Below are 25,509 nucleotides of genomic sequence, written 5' to 3'. Positions count from 1 at the left end.
AATTTTTATTTTTATTATAAACAAAAAGAACACCACTTCAAAACAAACTATTAATTGTGTATTTGCCCTATTCATATATTGCAAAATTGTCGCTGTCTCTTTCAACATTTCATCTTGGGACATCGCAAAAATGACGACAGAAAGTTATTTGAATCACAAAAAATATGCTTTTGCTCATAGTAATGTAATATGCAGAGACTACTGCAACTAAATGGATTGCGATAATTTCTACTAACAATATCAGTTGTAACATGAATAAAAAATTTAGTTTCATTGGTGGATTTTCATTAAGAATACATTATTTTTATTTTGTTACTAGTAAAATACAGTCAGTCCTCTATATAATGAAACCAATTGTTTGCTTGAAAAAATCCATTAAGCGTAAATTTTGTTATAAAGAAATATGACACTTTTAGCAATTAAAAATAATTCAGCATTCAGAAATATATTCTGAATGTTGAGAGATGAGATGAAAGGTGAGAAATAAATTGCAAAAAAGTGAGAATAAATATTTTCTAACATTTTAAAACAATTTTTATTAATACATGCATATTAAGAAACGATTTTTTTCATACTTACATGATACATACAATATTAGTACACTTAACTAAAGATTTTGCAAAATAATTCTTATAGTTTGTTATACACTGATCTCAGAGTACATCGATTATGAAAAAAAAAAAAGAGAGATGTTTGTTTTAACACTCAAATATACTGTAATTTCAGGAACATTTTCTTCACAGTGAAAGAGAGTTTCACAATCTGCCAACATTTCATCTTGTACTAGCATTTAGCATTAGAAAAACACGATACAAGAAAGCAAGCTTATATAGCATCAACCAAAAAAAAACCCTTATTTCACCCAACCACTTGCTCCAAATGTGTGTCAAGTTCTGCCTTGAATCTATTTAAGCTATCAACTTCTACAACGACAGATGGAAGTTTGTTCCAACAATCAACCACCCGCTGGCTAAAGGCAAACTTCCACACATCTATCCTACAACTGTCTTTCCTCAATTTGAATTTATGCCCTCTCAGGCAATTATTCTGAGCAAGAGGAAGAATCCCATCCGCATTGAGCATGCTCAAACCATTCAACACTTTATACACCTCAATCAGATCACCTCGCATGTGCCTAGTCTCCAGACACTATTTTGCAAAACTTAAGCATTTCTTCGTAAGAGCAACCCTTTGTTCCATTCACTAATCTTGTTGCCCTTCTCTGTACTCGTTCCAACAGCTCTACATCCTTCTTAAAATGAGGCCTCCAGACCTGTATAAAGTACTCAAGGTGTGGCCTTACCATTGCCTTATACAAGGGGATAATCACTTCCTTATCCCTGCTATAAAAATTCCTGTATATCATTGACAAGACACCATGAGCTACTCTTGCAGACCGTCTGCACTGCTCAGAAAACTTCAAATCTGCCTGCACAATTACCCCCAGGTCCTTTTCATTCTCTACCACTGTCAGTGTGGTACCACAGAGTTGATACGTTACTCTGGGATTACTGCTTCCCATATGTAGTACTTTACATTTGTCAATGTTAAACTTCATTTGCCACCTCTCAGCCCATCTGCTCAACTTTTCTAGATTCTGTTTCAGCAGTGTACTGTCATTAGTCATTAACAACCCTGCCAACCTTCGTATCGTCTGCAAACTTGGACATTAAGCCTGATATACCATCATCAGTATCATTTATGAATACAGAAAACAACAATGGACCCAACACTGAACCCTGACGGACTCCATTAATAACATTAGTCTACGAAGAGCAGTGTCCATTGATTACCACTCTGTCTTCTCCCACTCAACCATCTTTTTATCCATAGCAGCAATTTGCCTCCAATGCCACACTGCTCCAATTTGTGCAACAGTATCAAAGGCTTTTCTATGATCTAAATATATGATATCAAAGTTATTCTTTGCATCCAGTTCATTTGTGACTACATCATAGTATCCAATCAGATTTGTCAGACAAGCTTCCCCTTAACAAACCCATGCTGTGTCCAAGCTATAACTGAAGTCTTGTCTAGATGGTCCTGCAATGCTTCTTTAACCAGTGTCTCCATTAATTTCCCTGGAACAGAAGTTAAACTAACAGGTCTGTAATTACCTGTATCTTCCTTTGATCCTCCTTTGTGGATTGGGATCACATTTGCACATCTCCAGTCCATGGGTACCTCCCCTGAGTCCAGGGAAGCTCTCATAATTATGGCTAAGGGTTTGCTTACTTTCTTTGCCACCTCTTTTAATATAACTGGTTAGATTCCATCCATCCCAGGTGCCTTTCTTGTGTTTATCTTCAACAATTTCTCCTGCACTTTACTCTCAATTATTAGAAGATTATCTTACTGGCAGAGTTGAATATACCTCTGGCATTCCCCTCCCTGAATAACTCCTCATGTGTGAATGTCGATGCAAAATATTCATTTAGTTTGTTAGCTACCTGAGCAGGATCATCAACAGTTGAACCATTGATATCAAGTGGACCAACCTGATTCATCCCCTTCCTTCTAGAGTTTACATAAGTAAAGAACTCTTTGCTGTTTTTCTTTGCATCCTTTGCCAAAGATATCTCGTAATCTGCCCTCATCTCTACCCCCTCGTGGACATTAATACTGTCACTAGTTCTTTGAGGCCCCGAGTGCCAAGCGAATTCGAGGTCAAACGATTTTTCTGTAATCTATAGAGTGCTCATCAAAAGTGACTAAAGTTATTTCTAAGTTTGTACGTTTCTTTTAGCAGTCTTATTTTTAAAACCGTTCTACACTTAAAAGCCACAAGTTAGAACACAGAAAGGAAACTTGCCTTTCTTTATTTATCCATATATTTCTATTTCCACTAACCAACTAACACTTCAACTGCTTGGCCTCCTAGCGGTACTGCTCCTGCCTCCCCGTGGTGGGACCAGAAACCTTGGGAGATAAGTCCTCTTGCCAAAGGCTAAAAGGAGCAAACATGACAAACACAAACCAAGTAGACACAGAAAATGACAATCTGAAAAGACAGAAGACTGATCAGATGTTGCAACCCAGCCCGTTTTTCTTAATCTTCCACTCTCTTAGTTATCAGCCTATGAGTAAATTGTCTCCCTTTGTGATATAGAAACATCTGAAGGGTATTGCAGGATCTCCCAAGATGCTGAAGAGACTGCAATCGGGAGACTTACTAATAGAAACCATGAACCAAAGATATTCTGAAAAGCTCTTACAATTAACAAGCTTTGCTGGCATTCCTGTTAAAATATCTCCTCATGCAACCCTAAATTCATCTAAGGGTGTCATATCGAGTTGGGATTTATTAAATGTCACTAAGGAAGAAATTACCCAAGAACTGCAGGGACAGAATGTAATTGAAGCAAAAAGAATAATGATTAAAAAAGATAATCAACTGGCACCTACCAGAAATATTATTCTTACTTTCAATATGCCCAACTTGCCCTCTGCTGTAAAAGCAGATTATTTATTTTGCCCCATTTGCCCCTACATTCCCAACCCTTTAAGATGATATAAATCCCAAAAGTATGGCCATTCTCAAACTGTATGTAGAGGAATTCCTGTTTTCCCCAACTGTGGATCCTCAGACCACACACAAAGTGACTGTACATCTGCAAAAATGATCTGTCCAAATTGCAAGGGTGACCATCCTGCATATTCCAAGACATGAAAAATGGAAAGCCGAGAAAAAATAGTAAAATACAAGATTGAGAACAAAGTCACCAAAATATTACCTATGCAAATGCTGTAAAAAAATATCAAACAGACATTCAAACTAATGTCACGGTTCCCACTACTAAATCAATTTCTGATTGGGCTAGAAATGTCCTCGCTGAGCTACAACCAAGTGTACACAAGCAACAATCCAAGACCTCAGACCAAGCAAATAATACTCCTCTAACAATTCCAGCAGCACCGCCTCCTCCAGTGATTGCTACCACATCTTGTATTACAAACTCAAATGCTATGAAAAATATTCAGGACACAACCATGGACACAGATGGCACACCTATACGGGAAGATCCTATTTTAGAAATCCATGCTGAAGAAGAAGAAATGGTCACTGGTCAGCCAGTTTTCCTAAAATAAGACAAACAGAAATTGGAACGTCATAAACCAGTCACCATCAAAAAGCAGTCAGAATCAGCTCCATCAACTAAAAACAAATAATGCCTTGTATTTTACAATGGAACTGCAGAGGCTTTCATTGCAACACAGAAGATATCCAAGATCTAATTAGCCGTTATTCTCCAGTTGCCCTTTGTCTTCAGGAAATGTACCTAACCTCACAAATTTCTCCTTCAATAAAGGACTATTGCCTTTATCAAAGAGATCAAAATACAGCTAATGCCGCCCATGGTGGTATGGCAATCCTAGTAAATTAAAGATCCCAACTAAACATATCCCACTTCAAACGGAAATAGAAGCTGTTGCTATTCGTATAACTCTTCATATTGCAATAACACTTGTCTCCATCTACTTACCACCAAACCATACTTACTCTTTAAAAGATATTGAAGACCTCTTCATACAGATACCTCCACCTCTCTGTATATTAGGGGACTTTAATGGGCACCAACCCTTACGGGGCGCTACTAAATTAGATATACTGGGTCAACTCATTGAAAGCTTTTTACAGGCACTAAATCTCACCATACTGAACACTGATGCACCATTGGAAAGTGGTCACTGCCCATGGGCAGTGACCACTTTCCAATAGTATGCAACTTTTTGATAGCATTGACTCCTTCAACTCAACCCTGCAGAAAATGGAAATTTGTCTGTGCAAATTGGACAAAATTTCAGTCATCAATCACCCTAGATGGAAAAAAAATCCGCCTCCAGCCTATTGATAATGTGACAAATCACATTATCTGTTAAAAAATCACTCTGTTATAAATGAAATTGCCGACCGGGCTAGCTGGGTGGGTAAAGTGCCTGCCTGGCAACACAAAGGTCGCGAGTTCAATTCCCGCCTCGGGCTTGGATCAAAGTACTGCAAAAACCTTGGGAGGTGCATTATGGCCACAGAAGCCTATGCACCAACAACTACCAAAAAAAAAAAATGAAATTAGAAAATTATTACTGAAGATTGAAAAATACCACTAACTAGTCACCTTCTGTTCGATACCAGCACATTCTTGTATTTTGGGCAATGAACTGGCTGATAAAGCTGCAAAAAACCCAACCAGCTTAGATTTAACCAATATCCCTGTTCCAGCATCAGACTATGCACTAAATGATTCATGCTGAATGCCTATCAGAATGGACAGTACTATGGCATTCCCAAACTAATAATAAACTCTTTCAGATTAAACAGGTTCCGAAAATCTGGCTCTCCGGTCCCCGGACATCAAGACGAGAAGAAGTAATCCTTTCGAGAAGTAAAAGAAGTAATCCTTTTGAGAGCAAGAATAGATCATGCTCACCTGACCCACCTTCATTTACTCACAGGAGATGATCCACCACAGTGTCCACATTGCTATATAAATATGACTGTTAAACACATTCTCATTGACTGCCCCTATTATAAACAAGACAGAATTTAAACTCTACAATCATTGGTTATCCTTCAACAACCAATAACCCTAGAGAATTTGATTGGTGACAAGGCCAATATTTCTGAATTTTTCCGCTTTCTCAAGCAAACTGGAATTTTTAATCTTTTCTCATTAAGGACTTTTCAGACAGTACGATACTTTCTCATTTTCTTTTTATTATAAATGAATAGGCGCGTTATAGCCAAAGTAGCTTATGCACCGTGAAACCCCCACAACAACAACAGCTAGTTCTTTTAATACTGTCCAAAATGTTGGAAACATTCAGATTGGCATTAGCATTAGTTGAGGCATATGATGCAAAAAAGCAGCACCACCCCAAAAAAAAAAAAAAAACTTCCCACTTCACCCATCTGATCACTCCAGTTTGTCTAGTTCAGCTTTAAATTTATTTAAGCTATCAACTTCCACAACAACAGATGGAATTCTGTTCTAGCAATCAACCACCCATCTTTTCAACCACCAAACTTCCACACATCTGTTCTACAACTGTCTTTCCTCAATTTCAGTGCCCCCTCGGATTCTTAATCTGAGCAAGCGGAAATATCTTGTCAGCATTGAGCCTGCTCAAACCATTCTAGGCCTTATACACCTCGATCAGATTACCTCGTGGGTGCCTAGTCTCCAAATGCTGCAGCTTGCAGAACTTAAGCCTTTCTTCGTAAGTGCACCCCTTTGTTCCTGTCACCAATCTTGTTGCCCTTCTGTGTACTCCTTCTAGCAACTCTACATCCTTCCTAAAATGAGGCCTCCAGACCTGTATACAGTACTCAGGTGTAGCCTGACCATTGCCTTATACAAAGGTATAATCACACCTCCTAATCTTTGCTAGCAAAATTCCCATATATCATTGACAAAACTCCATGACCTTTTTTTTTTTTTTTTTTTTTTTATGAAAACCCCAAACATGAAAGGTATCAAAACCTATAGTACTTAGTACCGTGCATGGGTTGAAGGAGAAGTATGGGATGGAGAGGGATGCCAGAAACTTTGCTCTAGAGACTAAACATGGGTTTCACCACTTCAAGCCTCCAATAAGCAAAGTGGTGGTATTTCACCGGTTGATGAAAGTCATCTACCACCTAGGTGCTGTGGCAGCCCGACTGCACTGCTCAGAGGACTACATATTTGACTGCACAATTACTCCCAGGTCTTTTTCATTCTCCATCTCCCTGAGTGTAGTCCCACAGAGTTGGTATATTTCTCTTGGGTTACTGCTGCCCATATGGAGTACTTTGCATTTGTCAATGTTAAAACTTCAGTTGCCACTTCTCAGCCCATCTGCCTAACTTTTCTAGATCCTGATCCAGTAGCATACTGTTATTAACAACCCTGCCAACCTTTGTATCATCTGCAAATTTCGACATTAAGCCTGATATACCTTCATCAATATCATTGATAAATACACAAAACAACAATGGGCCCAGCATTGAAGCCTTCGGGACTCCGCTAATAACATTAGTCCACGTAGAGCAGTGTCCATTTAATACCACTCTCTGCTGCCTCCCACTCAACCATCCTTTTATCCATTGCAGCAACTTGCCCTTAATGCCAGACCGCTCCAATTTGTACAGCAGTCTTCCATGTTCAACAGTATCAAAACGAAATCCAAGTATATGATATCAAAAATTATTTTTTGCATCCAGGTCCTTTGTGACCACATCGTAGTATCCAATCAAGTTGGTCAGACAAGACTTCTTAACAAACCCATGCTGCGTCTGAATTATTTCTGCTGTCTTGTCTAGGTGATCCTGTATCACCTCTTTAACTAGTTACTCCATTATTTTCCCCAGAACAGAAGTTAAACTGACAGGTCTATAATTATTTGTGTCACCCTTTGAACCCCCTTTGTGAATTGGGTATACATTTGCACATCTCCAGTCCATGGGGACCTCCCCTGAATCTAAGGATGCTCTAATAATTATACTGGATAGATTCCATCTACCCAGGTGCCTTTTTTATGTTTAATTTCAACAATTTCTCCTCCACTTTCCTCTTAATTATTACAAAATCACTTAGCTCCCTGTTAGAGTTTGATAAACTTCTGGCATTCCCCCTCCTTGAATAACTCCTCGTGTGAATGTAGATGCAAAATAGTCATTCAGTTTATCAGTTACTTGAGCAGGATCACTAATAATCAAATCATCTTTGTTAAGTGGACCAATCTGATTCATCCCCTTCATTCTAGAGTTTACATAAGTAAAGAACGCTGCTGTTTTTCTTTGCATCCTTTGCCAAAGATTTCTCATAATCTGCCTTCGCCTGCCTAACCTCCTTTGTGACTTGATTACAGACTAGCTTATATCTGCCATGGGCTTCTGTGTCACCTGATAATTTATATGCATCCCATTCATTTTTCTTCTATGCCATGAGCCTCATTAATTCATCCGACATCCATTTAGGCCTGAAACTTGAACAGTATTTCTTAATTGGTTTGAAAAGCCTACTTACCTCCATGATTAAGTCCCTGAAGGCTTCCTATTTAGAATTCACTGTTGGTAACATCATCAGTTGATCCCACTGTATAGAATTTAAAAACTGTCTCAGACCACTGTAGTCACATTTACGAAAACAAAAACCCTTACCTTTACCTTTGATGGTAGTTACAACTTTAAGTAAATCCCACATCAGTAGACTGTGATCACTTTCACCTAGTGGTTCCTTTATCTGCAAATCCTTAATGCATGAATAATCACTGCTGATAATCAGAACAAGGATATTACTCCCTCTGGTTGCCCTTCAAACACGTTGCTGTAGAAAACAATCCTCCAATAAATCCACAAAAATCTTGCTAGCTTGCAAATGATCAACCCACCAGTTCCATTCAGTCTCTGGGAAATTAAGATCTCCCATTATAGGACCTCTGATTTACCAGCTCACTGTTTCTCTGCACAATTGCTCATTATACTCATCAGATTCATTAGGCCTATAACACACCTACTCTCATTTTTTCTTTCCCAGTGCTTATGTCACACCAAACAGACTCAACATTGCATTGTCACCAACATTAATTGGATGCTGTTCCTTAGATTTTGTGTTTCTTAACTAACAGCATAACCCCTCCTCCCTTCCTACCCTGTCTGTTCCTTCTGTACATATTGTTCTCCCCAAATTCCAATTCTGCACTGCTTATATCTGTGTGACACCATGTCTCTGATATCCCAACAATATCTGCCTTTGATATCTTGATCAGCACTTCAAGTTCATCAATTTTATTTACTATACTTCTAGCATTAGTCGGTGCCTCCGTAGCCAGGTGGGAAGGAGCAGCAGTGCGTAGCACACGCTTCTTGATTAAACCGGGGTTCAAGCCCGTCACCACCAAATACGGAGGATGCGGAACGGTCAGGGAATGACCACCGCATGACCCAGAGCAATATGGCCTTAGTTGCTAATGCTCCTTAAAAAAAAAAAAAAAAAAAAAAACCTAGCATTAGTGTACATGCAAGTATACATGCACCTGTTCTTACTCCTAATGCATGTTACCCTAATGCATGAATAATCACTGCTGATAATCAGATCAAGAATATTACTCCCTCTGGTTGCCCGTGTATTTACTTGTTCCATGATGACTCCCAGCAGCTCTTGAAGTTGCCAGCAATTTGCTCTCTAGGCTACTTATTACAATAAAAGCTGTGCAATAATCACTTTCGCCTCTGCCTGCAACTACTGTGAATCCCCCCCCCAATCTAGCTGTTTTTCCGACCCACCTAACACTTCTCTATAGCATAAGCAAATATTCTTGCACCCTTTCTATTTAAGTGTATTCCATCCCTGTAGAAGCAGCCTCTCCTGTTAGCAAGCACAGACCAAGCTGAAAAAAAAGTCTACCCTGTGAACTTTGCACAACCTCTTCAGGACCGAATTGATTGACAAGGCTCTCGTCATATACCCCCTCCTATCGTGTCTGTGCAGAATTGCAGACACTTTCAAATTTAACCCTAACAAGATATTCAGCTACTGTGATCATGTAAACATAGACAGGAGAAATTTACTGAGACACAACCGTTAACAAAAGGTTATGCATTTATTGCAGCAACATACAGGTTTTATCATGCAATATGGGTATTAATGATCACATACTGGAATCATAACTGTTAAAACTTCACCTATTCATCTAGCTGTTTTCTCTAAGATGCCTAATTACCAAGCTCTGAAGCCCACATATTCAACATCTTTCTCATAAGGGTGTTCTAGGTTTTTTTTTTTTTTTTTTACTGCAGCTCTTTCTTCATCATCCAACTTAAAACTGTGTGATCACATCCTGTTAATGGTTCCTGTATTGCTATCCCTCTGACGCACTGTACTTTGAGGGTGATGATCAGGTCTAGAATATTCTTGCCCCTAGTCTTTTCTCTGAAATGCTGATATAAATAATAATTATCTAGTTTATTTTAAAATTTTGTCCCCTATAGTGACTACTTTCCACTTACTGCATCTGATAAGAGGCAAATTGAATTGTCCATAAAAGGACATTCATGCTTGCTCACTCATTCCATCTGCATGTAGAGACTTTTGCCATACTCTTCACAATATTCTGGTCTATAGCATACCTACTCTCTTTCACCTTTTCAGCTGTCTTACACCACAAAAATCCTATGCTTGTATTCATTAAGTTCTGAATCTAGGAAAGCTTTTGTTGTGCTCATGCTGCTTTTGATAAGTATGGCCCCCTCACTCCCCTTCTATAGGATGTTCATTTTAAAAGTAAAATTAATACATGTTACTTGTATTAAGTACAATGCTGCCAAGTAACAATCATTTGTGTGGGGCCACTAGTGTTATGTAAATGGAGGAAGTGATAGTTTTGCATTTCAGGCATTGAGTTTTTAACTGTATGTATTTGAAGTTGTATGCATCATTACTAATGAATAAACATCATACCATATTACCAGGAGTCACCAATTAGGGGACTGTGAAAAAAAAACTTTTGCAGGCCACAAAGTAAATGAACCTAAATCATTAATTTAAATATATAGTTGGATCTCTGTTTAATGAAAGTGCAAGGTGTAATGCAGATTAAATGGTAGCTGACTAGCACACCATGATACAGTTTCGACATGCACACACCACATGCTTCGTATTTCCCATGTAATTGCAAAGTTTGCTCCATTACATGCTATCATTTGCCATTTGAGTCTAATGAATAGTGAAATTCTCTGAAATTTGCAGTTTAATGGTTATCAAATAAATATTTTGTGCTGATTGTTGTACGTCTTTTTCTTTTTTCAGTCACATAGCCCTCTGAGGAGCTGTTGTGGCCACCAACAAATTCCTCCAGCTGCATCGATCATGTGGTATACGAGCAGCATCGCAAAATGTTATGTCCAAAAGTTCACTGTTCCCATCCTTCCACCTAGTTGCAGGTCTTTCTCTGCACCTCTTCCCCTCGATTTTTCTTTCAATTATATTCTTCAACAGAAAGTTTTCTCTCCTTAGTGTGTATCCAAAAAATTTTTTTCTTCTGTTGATGCTATGAAGAAGAATTTTAGGCCTGCTAATTTTATTCGATGCCCACTCATTTGTTCTTTGATCAAGGTAAGAAATGCGTAGTATTCTCCTATAACACCACATTTCAAATGCTTCAATTTTGTTCCTGTTAACCCTCCTCAGATTCCATCCTTCACATCCATGGGCAACTGGAAAAATAACAAATCGATGATTATCAGTTTCATCTTGAGGATGTTCATCTCTCCATAATTTTGTCAGAGCAGTCACCATTTTTATTTATTCTTGACCCTAAGTAATCAAATTCATCAACTTCTTCAACATCTTGCCCGTTAACTCTACTAGAACTGTGATTATCATCAATCACCATAAATTTAGTTTTACACACATTCAGAAACAATCCTTTTTTCTCACTTGCTTCACATACTCCTCAGTTTCTCTAAGATGATCCTTGGAATTGCAAATTAACATAGTATCATCTGCATAATGAAGGTTGTCTATCTTCAGTTCTCCAATTTTGATGCCAGTCTCTAAATCTTCCAAATCTTCACCCAATAATATCTTCGGCATAAAAATTAAAAAGGTGAGGTGACAAAATACAGCCCTACCTGACACCGTTACCGATTTTGAAAAAGTTCGTGTTTCCCATGTTGGTTCTCACAGTACCTTCCTGTTCCTGGTACAGTAGATTAATCAGCTGAATTATGTGAATTGGGAATCCCATAATAGTCATCGTTTCCCATAGTTTCTCATGTTGAACACAATCAAATGCTTTTGAATAATCTATAAAGCACAAAATGACTGGAACATTGAATTCTTTGCATTTTTCAGTAATCAGTCAAAGACAAGATTTGATCTGTGGTTCCTCTGCCTCTTCTGAAACCTGCTTGCTCTTCTGGCATTTCTTCAAGTTTTCTTGAAATTCTGTTTATGATTTTAAGGAGAATCTTGCCAGTGTGAGAAATTAGGCTAATGGTCCTGTAATTTGAGCAAATTTTCATATCTATTTTGGTAAGGAAATGAAAATTGATTTCTTCCAATCTGATGGCTACTGTCCTGTTTCCCAAATTGGCTGATCTCCAGTATAGGGTACACCGATGAAAGCGAGGAAAGACGGCAGTAAATGTGAAATTATTGTTCTATTATTCTCCACCTTGTTTGGAGGTGTGTGGTTTGGTGCCATCTTGTTATTTTGCTGTGTTGTTGTATGCTTTTTTTTTTTCTTCTTGCTGCAGTCACATTTTTATTTTTAATTGTTGTTCTGTTATTTTTGTGTTGTGTTTTTTTTTGGGGGGGGGATCCCTTGTTCATTCCCCGTGGAATACATGAATGCGGAATTTTTGTATGAGTCAAAAAAAGGACAGATGTAAGACTGATTGAGTGGTGTATGCGTGCAAAATTGATTGCCTCTGAGTATAAATGCTACCAGTGTGAATGTCCGATGAAATTGGCCGTGCGAAAGGACCGTATAGATGGATTTCAGTGGGTGTGTAGACAGAAAGGGGCCAATCCTCATCAGATTAAAAGATCTGTATGCAAGGGATCGTGGTTTTTGAAAGTAGACTAAGTATGATTGAGGTGCTTCTTCTCACCTATATTTGGGTTGAGAAGGTATCGTGTGAGTTTATTGTTCATGGGGCGCCTCCGTAGCCAGGTGGGAAGGAGCAGCAGTGCGTAGCACACACTTCTTGATTAGACCGGGGTTCGAGCCCGTCACCACCAAATACGGAGGATGAGGAAAGGTCAGAGAATGACCACCGCATTTCCCGGAGCAATATGGCCTTAGTTGCTAATGCTCCTAAAAAAAAAAAAAAAAACCAAATAACTATTGTTCATGAGATGTGTTAGTCAAACTATGGTGTGTGATTGGAGAAGTTTTTGTAGGGAGGTTTGTGTGGATCTTTGTTTGCAAGAAAGGAGTGTAAGTGGGGTGGGTGCTGTTGTTTAGATTGATGAGAGTAAGTTTGGCAAAAGGAAGTATGAAAGAGGTAAAAGAGTGAACGGGCATTGGGTGTTTGGTGGAAAATAGGAGTAAATTATGTCAACAGTCTGATACTACAGTATGACTGTAGTATCAGACTGTTGGAAGTCTTATAATTGTCTGGGGGACGAAGGTTTTAAGCATATTTCTGTAAATCACTCAATTCATTTCACTGATCCTGAAACTGGTGCTAACACCAACAGTATCGAGGGAACCTGGAATGCTATTAAAAGGCAACTGCCATCAAAGACTAGATAGTCAGTTTGACTCCTACCGTGGAGAATATATGTTGCGGCATATGCACTCAGGTAGCGAGAATTTCACTGTGGAGTTTGAGTGCTATTGGCACTGTATACCGGCCTTCAAGCGACGACTGGCGAGGTGTTTTCTTTGTTTTCATTTATTTTATTTTTTTAGTACAAAGGTTGGATTCCATTTAGTTTTTAGTGCCTAAATCCATTATTTGGGTACCACTTGTCTCTGCGTAGTGGGTGTGGTCTTAGAATGGAGTGATTGCACGATTATTGTGGAGGCATTTTATTTCTAATTGTTTAGTGTCATTGAGGAAGGGGATGCTTAGCTTAGGTAGGGTGTTTATTCCCCCATCCTGCTGTTTTTGAATCGAAAAATGAGTTCACAATCTAAAAACAGCTGCAAATGGGGACAAAACACCCTAGGCAATATCAACTTAGGAGGATAGTGGCAGAGTCACAACTTGTCAATCACTGCTTTCCCATTGTTTTGCTAGCCGCCATGTTGGACGGGGTACACTAATCTGGAGTTTTGCCCCTAAATCTTTACATTCATTTTATGAAGACACTCGCTGCCCTTCACACCTGTAGCTTTAATCAGTTCCCTGGGATTTCATCAATTCCAGGTGACTTGCCACATGGGTCCAAATCCCAATCAGCCATTGGAGCAGCAGCAGTGTTTCCCTCTGCTATTATTTCAGCTTACCTTCCACCTGAGTGTAGCAACTTTTTCTGCAGAACTACTGGAATAAAATTAACTCTAGAAAATTTGAATCTTTATCCATCTTCAAAATATTTAATTTACACAGACTCTCTCAGCTCAATTAGAGCAATGCAAAATCCCTCCTATATGAATCGCCCTGTTTTAAACCAAATCAGGAAGTTGCTCTTTAAAATTGAACATCAACAATTAGTGAACTTTTGTTTGATTCCAGCACATTCAGGGGTAATGGGGAATGAACTGGCGGATATATCGGCAAAAAATCCCTCCACATTAGATTTGACTTCTGTCCGTATTCCAGCCTCTGACCGTGATATCATCATAAAACCAGCATGCCTTGAACAGTGGAAAGAGCTATGGCACACCCAGACTAATAACAAACTTTTTCAGTTGAAACAGGAACCAGAATTTTGGCACTCAAGCATCCAAACAACTAGAAGGGAAGAAGTGGTACTTGCACAGGCAAGAATAGGACACTCTCATCTGACCCACCTCCACCTACTCACAGGAGATGATCCTCCTCAGTGTCCACACTGCTTAGTACATCTAACAGTAAAGCATATTCTTACTGACTGTCCTCAATATCAACAGGACAGAACATCAGTCCTGCTGTCTCTGACTAAACTGCAAGAACCGATATCACTAGAGCGTATTATTGGTGACCAGGCAAATATTAATGAACGTTTCTGTTTTCTGAAAAAAATTGGAATATATCATTGCTTCTGAATAGTTTCTAAAATGAAATTGAAATGCCTTCAATTCTGAATTATTTCCTAACACATCTTTGTGGACAGGTACTATAGCCAGTGTAGTTTATGCGCCATTAAACACCCATAACACACACACACAGTTCTAATAGAGTTTGAAAACGATTCCCTGTTTCAAGTATATAATCATTTAGAAATTTTCTGCATCCAATAGTCTAGGGAATACTGCATTTGTGATCTTTTTCAGCTTCAGCTTGAGAATCAATAAATTAGTATTAGAATGATGTGTAGAGTGGCTGATGATCACTGCCACAATCTGCTTCAGAAAGTGTCTTTGCTGTGATTACACTGGAACACCACCTTTGCTGAATAAGGATGTAATCGATCTGATTTGTTGTTTCACGATCAGGAAATTTCCATGGGTAGAGTCTTCTCTGGTATTGCTGAAAGTAGGTGTAACATGTGACAAGACTGTTCAGATGACAGAATTCAATTAAACTTTCTTCCTGTTCATTTCTAGTGCCAAGATCAAACCTACCACATTCTGGACTAGAAGAAACTGCCCTGCCTACTTTTGCATTGAAATCACCTATGAGTATAAAATCTTCCTTTTTTGGGAGTAGACAAGAGTTGCTTGGAGGTTTTCATAATAAACATCCATATCATCATCTATGGATGTTGATGTCGGAGCATATGCAACTAAACTTGTGAGATTTACTGGTTGGCTCTGAAGTCTAGCCGTCATAATTCTATTATAAATAGGATTGTATCCAAGAAGAGACCTTGGAACATTCACTTATTCAAAGTGACAGCAATACCGTGTTCTTTTACTTGATCACTTCCAGAAAAAAACAACCAAAAACCCATTTCTAGTTATTGTACGTGTTGAATACTTTTTAAAGCAAGTGGTTAGCAAAAATATTTTACAAAATGTATTTATTTTCTATTTATTATACCTGTTTGCAGCCCAAAATCAACCAATATGGATAAAAAGAAAAGGAAAGTGGACAAGGAAAACAGTTTTTACTGGAGTAGACCGAGTCATATTGTTTTACACTTCTAAATATAAAAAAAAAAACAAAGAGCAATTCCAGTGTGTATAATTTGTCTTCAAACAGTTGCTATTATTAAAAGTAGTAATCTGAAATGCCATTATGATACGAAGCATACAAGTTTTCATAATAATACGCTGTAGGAAATGTCCTTTGTAAAAAATAGTGACAAATTTATTTCAAGCTTCTCTGCTTCAACACAAATTATGAAATGTCTGTCCCAGCAAGAAAAAGTGACTGAAGCTGCCTTACATATTTCTTGGGCTTTGGATAAACATTTGAAACCATTTACTGATGTTTGTATTGTGAAAGAATGGTATGGTTCAAGCTGCCTCTTCAGTGTTTGAGAACGATGTTGTTGATAGCATTCATAGAATTCCACTAATCAGCCACAAGCAACACAAGAAATTCAGAAATACTAGCAGAAGAAAATTTTAAACAAATACATCATGTTCAACTTTCTGAATATTATTCTTTGGCTCTGGCTGAATCATGTAATATTAGCGATACTGCTCAAGTATTTATATTTATACTGTTTTTTGACAAAAAAAAGTGAGCAATACCATGAAAAACTCTTAACTGCATTATCCCTTAACAACAGAACTTGGGAAGAAGACTGGTACGATTCACTTCCTGAATTTATGAATACCATTGATCTTGATATATCCAAGTTAATATCAATATGCACAGATGATGCTCTTGCAATGACATCTTCAAATAAAGGGCTGGTTCAATGCCTGAAACAAGATAACGTAAATTTGCTCAGTTATCATTGCATAATTCACCAAACTATCTTATGTTGCAAATGTATTAAAAATTTTGAAGACGTAGTGCAAAAAGTTATAAAGATGATTAATTTTATTCGATTTACATCATCACTTCATCTTTGCCAATTCAAATTGTTTCTTCGGGAAGTTGAAGCCAATTAACGATTTTATGCTTCTCCACAATAATGTATGCTGACTTAGCAAGGGTGACATTTTACAAAGCTGTGGTTAATTCAAAAAGAAGTAAAACCATTTCTTGCTATTTCCACAATTCCAGCAGTAAGAAATCATCTAATTTTTCTTCAAGAAAATACAAATTCATTTATTATTGCCTTCTTAACTGATATATTTACACATTTGAAAAATCTAAACAAGAAATTACAAGAAAAGGACAAGGTTATTTCTGAATTACTGTAAATTGTACAATAATTTCATAAGAAATGCAACATATTTTCCTCTGATTTAAATGATGAGGTGCTGCACTTTTCTTGTATGAAAGAAGTATTGACAGAAGAAGTTAATATACAATTAGATAAAAGTGAATACAATAATTTTCTATAAAAACTAAAACATGAATTTGATGAAAGGTTTGCAGATTTTAAAAAAATAGGAAAATTAACACCACTCCTTTATGTTTGTTGTTGTTGTTGCTTGGGTTTTATTGGCGCATTAGCGACTAAGGCTATAATGCGCCACAACCAGGTGATATATAAAAATTTTTGTTTCACTGACCTAATTACTTAGGTCACCATGTCAAAATATAAAATAAAAAAGGTATAAAATGCAAAAAGATAAACCAATAAAGAAATAACAATAACAAGTAAATATTAAATAAAAGTAAAAACCTTTATTGATTTATAAAAGCTAAAAATAGCAGACACATGGTCATTGTCAGATAAAATCTGACTGAGTGTATACAGCTCAGTCAGATGATTAAAAGCGGTAAAACGGATATTACTAAAATCTGGACAATCAATTAAAATGTGTCTGATAGTTAAAACTGTGCCACAGGACTCACACATAGGAGGGTCATCAGCCCTCAGCAAAAACGAATGAGTCAAATGACTATGTCCTATGCGGGTCCGGGCAAGAACAACTTCCTTATGATTCCTGCGCAGACTAGACTGCCACGGTTCAATTACAGGCTTTATACGATATAATTTATTCGCAATCTGTCTATTCCACGAATCTTGCCATTGGGAATGTATCTTCGTGTGTATTACTTGCCTGTAGTCTGTATAGGGGACTGACAGGCAGCGATTATTACTGGGAATTGCTGATTTGGCTGCGGTGTCAGCCAAATCATTTCCCCTAATCCCAATGTGGCTGGGAATCCAGCAGAAGCGGATATCATATTCACGTTCATGGAGAAAGTGAATCTTCTGCTGAATACTAGACAGAACTGGATGAGGATTATATCTCACAAATATTAAAGCCTGTAACACGCTAAGGGAGTCGGAATATAAAATGAACAGTTGGTATTGGCATTTACTAATGTGATCCAAGGCTAACTCTATAGCATGCAACTCTGCAGTAAATATGCTGCACTCAGAGGGAATCTGCTCCGATGTAGTGCTGTCTGTAAAGACAGCAGTAGATCCCACATATGATTCCGACTTCGAACCGTCTGTGTCAACTGGCGCAAAGTCAGAATGTTCAGCTCGGTGTGCTGAATAAAGCTGCAGGTAGACCGATGATGAAGTGTCCGACTTTCACCAATTTCTAAGGGACAAGTCGCATGCCAGGGTGGAAGGGGTTGCTTTGGTGTTTCGGCAACCTTGTCTACCTTGATATTAAGTTCTTTGAGTAGCTCTTGGAGACGAATACCAAAAGGACGATTGGCAGTCTTACGGGTATTGTACAAATTTTCCCATCGTGGCTCAAAAACGAATGGCCACGTAGGATGGTCTGGCAGGGATTTCAGTTTTAAAGCATACTTTAAAGAACTGCTTACGTCGAAGCGATAACGGTGGGACAGGAGATGTGCGATATGCTCCAGTAGAGATACGGAGGGCCTTATGATGGACAGGGTCCAGCCATTGAAGGACACTGTCTCTGGCTGAGGAATATACCTGGGACCCATAATCTAATTTGGATCGCACAAGTGCACGGTAAAGCCGTAGAAGGGTGCATCGATCTGCTCCCCAAGATGTTGAGGAGAGCGAGCGGAGAATATTAAGCCCTTGAGTGCACTTTGTGCGGAGTTGACGGATGTGATCCAGAAAGGTCAGTTTTTTATCAAATATGAGTCCCAAGAATTTTGTGTCCGCTGCTACTGGAATAGCATTTTGTCCGAGCCTTAATTCAGGTTCAGGATGAAGATTACGCTTACAACAAAAGTGTACACAAACGGTCTTCTCCAGCGAGAACCTGAAGCCATTAGCAAGTGCCCAAGAATTGAGGCGATCAATGGCTTTCTGCAGTTGTCTTTCAATAACCCTCATGTTGCATGACTGACAAAATATGCTAAAGTCATCAACATAGAGGGCACTGTTTACAGTTGGAGGAAGTTGTTCTGTGATGGAATTTATTTTGATGGCGAAAAGCGTGAGACTTAATACTGATCCTTGTGGTACTCCCCCCTCTTGACTGAAGGAACGAGAGAGTGAGGATCCCACACGAACTTGGAAAGATCGATTGGCTAAAAAGTTTTGAATAAAAAAGGAGAGATGTCCTCTAAGGCCTAGGCTATGTAAATCTTTTAAGATGCCAAATCTCCAAGTTGTATCATACGTTTTCTCCATGTCAAAGAACACTGACACCAAGTGTTAACGTTTTAGGAAAGCATCCCGGATCCTTCCGGACCGGTTCCTTCGGAATCCGCACTGGATGTTGGAGAGAAGGTGATTTGATTCTAAATACCAAATTAAACGAAAATTAACCATTCTCTCCAGAATTTTGCACATACAGCTAGTCAGAGCAATAGGACGATAATTGGTGGTGACTTTTGGACTCTTTCCTGGCTTAGCAAAGGCAAGAACGATTGCCTTGCGCCAGGAATCCAGAAACTGCCCTTCAATAAAGATTCTATTATACAGAATGAGCAGATAATCCATAGATTTTGGTGAAAGATGCTTAATCATTTCATAATGGATGCCATCTGGTCCAACAGCACTTGCTTTGGAAAGAATAAGTGCTCTTTTCAGTTCCTGTATAGTGAATGACCTGTTGTACGGATAGAAGCTCTTAGACTTAAAACTGAGTGCCTGTTTTTCAATTTTATGTTTCGGGACCAGGAACTCTGGGGAATACGAAGATGTTGCAGAAATGTTAGAGAATGTTTCCCCAAGAGAATTGGCTATTGCAGTTGGATCTGCAATAGTGCATCCATTATAATCTAGGATTGAAGAAGGGTGGGATGTATATTTTCCCTTCATTTTCCGGATTTTATCCCAGACTACCTTAGAATTGGTAGTCTGGTTAATAGATGATGTAAAACGATCCATGATTCCTTTTGACTCTGACGGCGAATGTAGCGTGCTTTGGCTCGTGCACACTTGAACGCTATTAGATTAACAGTGGTAGGATATCGGCGGAATATCCCCCACGCTTTGTTTTGAGCCTTTTTTACTGCTGTGCATTTTGAATTCCACCAAGGTTTTTGGAAATGGTGGAAACCGGGTAGATGTTTTTGGAACAGCATTCGCAGCTGCTTGGACGATAATTTCTGTGATGTACGTTGCTGCATCATTGATCGGCTCCTGACTGACCGTACTGAGGTCAAAATTTGCCTGATATTGAAAGGCAGTCCAGTCAGCCTGATCAATCTTCCACCGTGGTAACCTGAAAGGAAGACATGGTCTCCCACTGTGTAACGAGGTTATCACAGGGAAGTGGTCACTTCCGTATGGATTCTCCTCCACTTCCCAAGTGAGTGAAGGAAGTAGAGCAGGGGAGCAGATAGAGAGATCAATGGCAGAAAAAGTACGGGTAGGCATGTGGAAGAAGGTATTTGTTCCAATATTTAGAAGGGAATGGTCATTGTCATTTAGCATACGCTCTATGACTCGTCCCCTTCCATTGATGTTAGCACTACCCCACAGGGTGTTATGTCCATTAAAATCCCTGAGAAGTAAGAAAGGGGGAGGCAACTGCGTTACAAGATCATCAAGGTCTTCCTGGGAGATGTCAGTCCCAGGTGGTAAATAAATAGAGCACACAGTTAATAAAAATTCCACTGAAAGGCGAATTGCAACAGCTTCTATGCTGGTTGTAACTAGCAACGGCTGAACTGGGGTCTGGTTGCCCACAAGGATAGCCACTCCTCCACGAGCAGGACCATCCGCAATTCTATCCTTTCGAAAAATTGTGATGTTATGCATGGTGGGATCATTATTTGCTTTTAGATAAGTCTCCTGCAAGCAAAAGCAAACTGGCTCGTGCTTTTACAGGAGGGCCATCTGGTCCAACAGCACTTGCTTTGGAAAGAATAAGTGCTCTTTTTTCAGTATTTCGCCGGAATCCACGACAATTCCATTGTAGGAATTTAGTCATTATTTTGGCTTGGTGGGTCCGTCAGGCGGCTTCCGAGGTGCTGAGGGCTTTATTTTGTCTTGGAATTATCTTTTTTGGGGAAGAATGGATGCTGTCCGGTGTCCATTTCTTCCTCCGCAAAGAGTTCCAAGACTGATTCATCTGGTACCTCCTTGTTCTCTACATCCATTGTTTCTGGTGTCACGGATAACTCATCTGAAGCTTTTGGCTTTTCTTTACCACTTGGTTTTGGTAGTGGTGGAGCACTAGGAGGTACGGATATAGGAGTGGCAACTGATTGTTTTTTTGGTGGGCTTTTGTGAACTCAATAAATAGCGTGCAATCGGGGTGAATGACTCTCTTGGTGGTATAGTCATCTCAGTTTGTGTCCCGATAGTGCACTTTGCAGAAACCTTCTGGGCATATGAAGGTTTCCCGCTATTTATTGGTTGGATACGTTTTCTGGCCTCTGGGTAGGAGATATTCAGCTCTGTTTTCAGTTTTGTATTTCTTTTTCGTCCTTCCACCGCTGGCATGCTCTAGAGTAGGCGGGGTGCTCTCCTTGGCAATTGACACAGATCGGTTTTGGAGCTGAACATTCCTTGCTCTCGTGGGCTTTAACACCACATCGAGCACAGGCAGGGTTACCACGACAAGATGTTTGTGAGTGGCCGTATTTTTGGCATCTAAAACACCGCAGTGGGTTTGGGATATAAATCCTCACTGGGCAGTTTAGATAGCCTGCCTTGATGGAACTTGGAGGCCGTGGGGTGTTAAATGCTAGGATGAGAACTCGGGTAGGGACGAGATTTCCATCCTTTCTCATTGATATTCTTTTGACAGCTGTCACTCCTTGTTCTTTCAATTCAGAGCAGATCTCTTCTTCAGAAACATGAAGAAGGTCCCACTCTGAAATGACACCACGTGAAGAGTTCAAAGTTTTGTGGGGTGTTACGATGATAGGTATTCCCCCTATGGTTGTAGAGTTCAAGAATTTTTCAGCTTGTTTTGGGCTGGAAACTTCAACCAAAAGGTCGCCAGAATGCAGTCGTTTAACGGATTTTGGTGAACCTGCCAACCCTTCTAATCCTTTCTGGATAAAGAAGGGTGACATCTTTCAAATTGACTGCTCTCCGGTGGAATGGAGAATGAGGAAAAGCGGTGTCATTGATGGTGGTGTTTTATCCTCAGTTCTGGCTCTTTTTGCAGAATTTCTCTCACTCTCATCTGATCGATTAGGCAGGGGCCTTGTTGGGGCCCCAGAAGAAATGGGATTTAAATTACTCATATGAGAAAAGAGAAAGTGTCTGATGCCTAAGTACCTCACCCACCACGGAGCCCTACGAGGGGACGCCCACTCGTGAACTAGAAGGTACTGCGCACGCGAATGGGACGCCGAGTTCGTTTAGGAGCACCATACCCACGTTACCAATAAGTCTTTATCCCGTCCCAGGACCATAGGGAGGGAGACTTATTGGAACGCAGTTGACCCTAGCAGTAAAAACCACCCGCCGATTGATCCCAGTCGGGCCGGTCCGGGACCTCCCGTCTTGTTGAAGCAGGGGCCAAAGTGGTGTATTAAGGCTGGGCCCCTCAACCACCAGGATCCCCCTTTCCGAAATCCATGGGTTGCGGCGCACGGCTGCACACGCCGGATTCCAGTGATTTAACCCTGGAACCAAGGTATGGGCGTTAGATCCCAGTGATGCTAATCTAGAAAACCAGCAGCATCACTGGGAGGTCCCCTCACCATGTACAGGTGCCCACATCGATGGGACTTCTTTATGTGCGTTTTCACTTGAACCAAATGAAGAATGAACTAATGAGGCAGCAAAATGGTTTAAAAGTAATACAGCTACACTGCAATTAGAAATTACTGATTTTCAAGATTTTGGAATGAAAAAAAAAAAAAATGAATGAATTGAGTGATTTGGAACAATTTGGAGGAAAATATGTGCAAAGTGAAAAGTATCCTGAAATAAGGAAACTGTACTCGATTGTGTACACTGAGTGGACAGAACATGGGATACCTACCTAGTAATGGGTAGTCCCACCTTTTGCCTGGATAAAGGCAGTCACTTGGCAAGGCATTGAGTCCACTAGCTCACGAAAGTGTTCCATAGGTATTTTTATCCACTGCTGTCCATAATTGCTTCGCATTCCTGGGTAGAGGATCCAAAGCTCAAAGGACCTTTCCACAGCATCCCAAAGATGCTCCACAGGGTTCATGTTTAGTGAATGGGGAGGCCATTCCATGGTGGTAAAATCTATGGAATGCTCTTCAAACCATGTTCTAGTTACCATGGCTTTTTGGGGAGGCGCATCGCATTGTCCTGCTGGAAAAATCCATTGCCCGTGGGTGTAAAATGACTATGAAAGAATGCAGATGGTTTGGATGGACACAACCTGGACTGTTCAGAGATGTGTCTAGACATACCAGAGGTCTCAACATGTGCCAGTTGAATACGCCCCAGACCATTACCATATATGCCTGAACAGTTCCTTGTTGACATGACAGGTACAGTTTCCGCCAGATATGCACCCTCCTGTCCGCTCAAAATAATTGGAAATGGCACTCATCAGACCAGGAGACCCATCTCCAATAATCCAAGGTCCAGTACCGATGTTCTTTCGCCCGATTGAGGTGTAGAGTCCTGTGTCGTGGCGTCAGCAATGGGACTCTGGTGGGTCGACAGCTCCCATAACCTACAGCAGCTAACGATCACCTGATGGTCTTGGTGGAGACTTTCTGGCACCTCCCTTGTTGTAGTCGGTTATGATTTGTGCCATGTTCATCCACCACCTTTCTCCGCCCACAGTGCTGTCCACGATGAGATGTTATTCTGTAAATGGCGTATTCCTGATACACTCTTGATACTGTTGAATGGGGATGGTGCAATTTCTGTACCACCTCCACAATAGTGACCCATGCATCAAGCACCCACTGTCATCTCTCTTTCAAAGTCGCCAACTCACGACATTTATGCATACTGACATCGAATTACTTCTACATGAATGCAGTGTACCTATATACCTGCCAAGTAGTGGGTTCGCTACTAGCGAGGTGGGTGACAGTGGCACATTGCCAAGGAACCAGATATCCCATGAATTCTGTCCTTTCAGTGTACAATGTTTGGATCAACGTTTTCAAAAATGAACCATATTAAGAATAAGTTTCGATTTCAGTTAACAAACAATTAGCTGTGAAATTTGCTTCAAATATCAAGCAAAAGGTTTGTTTCAGATTTTACAAAAATTGGTTTTTTTCTTGTGAATATATATATATATATAAATTTTAAAAAATGTTTTATAGAAAATGTAATTTTTTTCATTAATTGTATATGCACAGATTTTAACATTATCTATAGTAATTACATAAATAAATACAAATATCACCTAATGTTTATTAGACAATTTATTAATTTTATTTTAATTTCAAGCATGCTGGCCGCAATAAGATAATTTTCTATAATACAGACTCCGATGAACACTAATTGGTGACCCGTGCCATATACCATAAAGCAGCTTGTTTTTGTTAAAACAAGAGTATACTCATTATCAGTCTGCCAGATCCCTCTCTAACTTAAATGAGTCTCTTCAACCTAGGCATACTATTGGGAACAACTCCAATTTATCTGAGTTTTTCCAATATCTAAAACTGATAATGTATATATATGCTCTTCTAAACTATTTTTTATTAATCTTTACAGTGTCTCTCCACAGGAACAGGTGCAATTTGGCAATAGTAGCCCTTGTGGCAAAAAACCCACAATAATAACAACAACAGCTTGCAAAACAAGCAGAAATGCTTGCTTTGCATTGCTTAGTATTGGTATTGATATTCTGACTTTTTTTTTTTTATTATAACAAGGCTGTTTGTTATTAATAGATATTTGTTCTTATTACCTAATAGTGTCAAAATATATGAAGTATGCTATTTTGGATTATTTTTCGTTAAAGCTATATGTGTATTTTCTAAACCACACTTTTTTTCTCTTTATTTTTTTGCTGTGCCCTTTAATCTTGGAAGATTAAAAGAATCATTACCATACACTTTGATTTTCACCTGATTTATCTCTCTGTAATTCCACTTAAAAATTTACAGTAATTCTTTGTCCTAAAATATGATAGTTCATTTTTATTATACAGATATAAAATATGCACCACTCCTACTCCACTAGCATAGCATTAATGTTTTCATTTAAGTAAAATTAAGAAAATTGAATACCAAAGTAGAATGTAAGTCTAGTTCTGTATATACATGTGAGTTGTGTTTATGAATTCATATATGTTAATTTTATTACTCATAGAGTGTATGAAAAGAAAAAGAGAAGACTTCAGCAACTAGAAGATCAACTAAAAAAACTTCAAGTGCAGTATCTTGATAAGGATGAAAATAAACAAATAGCACTAGGTACTTCTAAGCTTAATTATCTGGATCCACGGATAAGTGTAGCTTGGTGAGTACTGAGTATATATTACAAAAAATTGTGACATTTAGCTTTTTTCTCTCTTTACTAAAACATATTTGCTTCAGAAATCACCTGCCAC

General features: G+C 39.1%; 1 protein-coding gene across 2 annotated transcripts in view; it reads left to right on the top strand.

Annotated features, from left to right (window-relative positions):
* The window catches only part of LOC150080877 (DNA topoisomerase I, mitochondrial-like), a 551,188-nt gene that overhangs the window by 496,623 nt on the left and 29,056 nt on the right, over nt 1-25,509 (top strand). For both annotated transcript variants that reach the window (XM_090381550.1, XM_090381549.1), the window contains one exon: nt 25,269-25,418. In XM_090381550.1, coding sequence (XP_090237676.1) covers nt 25,269-25,418 — 150 coding nt within the window. The remainder of the gene's footprint in view (nt 1-25,268; nt 25,419-25,509) is intronic.

Source organism: Mastigoproctus giganteus, chromosome 9, assembly GCF_048544385.1.
Source record: "Mastigoproctus giganteus isolate SK-2022 chromosome 9, ASM4854438v1, whole genome shotgun sequence".
NCBI lineage: Eukaryota > Metazoa > Arthropoda > Arachnida > Uropygi > Thelyphonidae > Mastigoproctus > Mastigoproctus giganteus.
The sequence above is the reverse complement of the archived record's forward strand: the minus strand, read 5'-3'. Positions and strand labels throughout refer to the sequence as shown.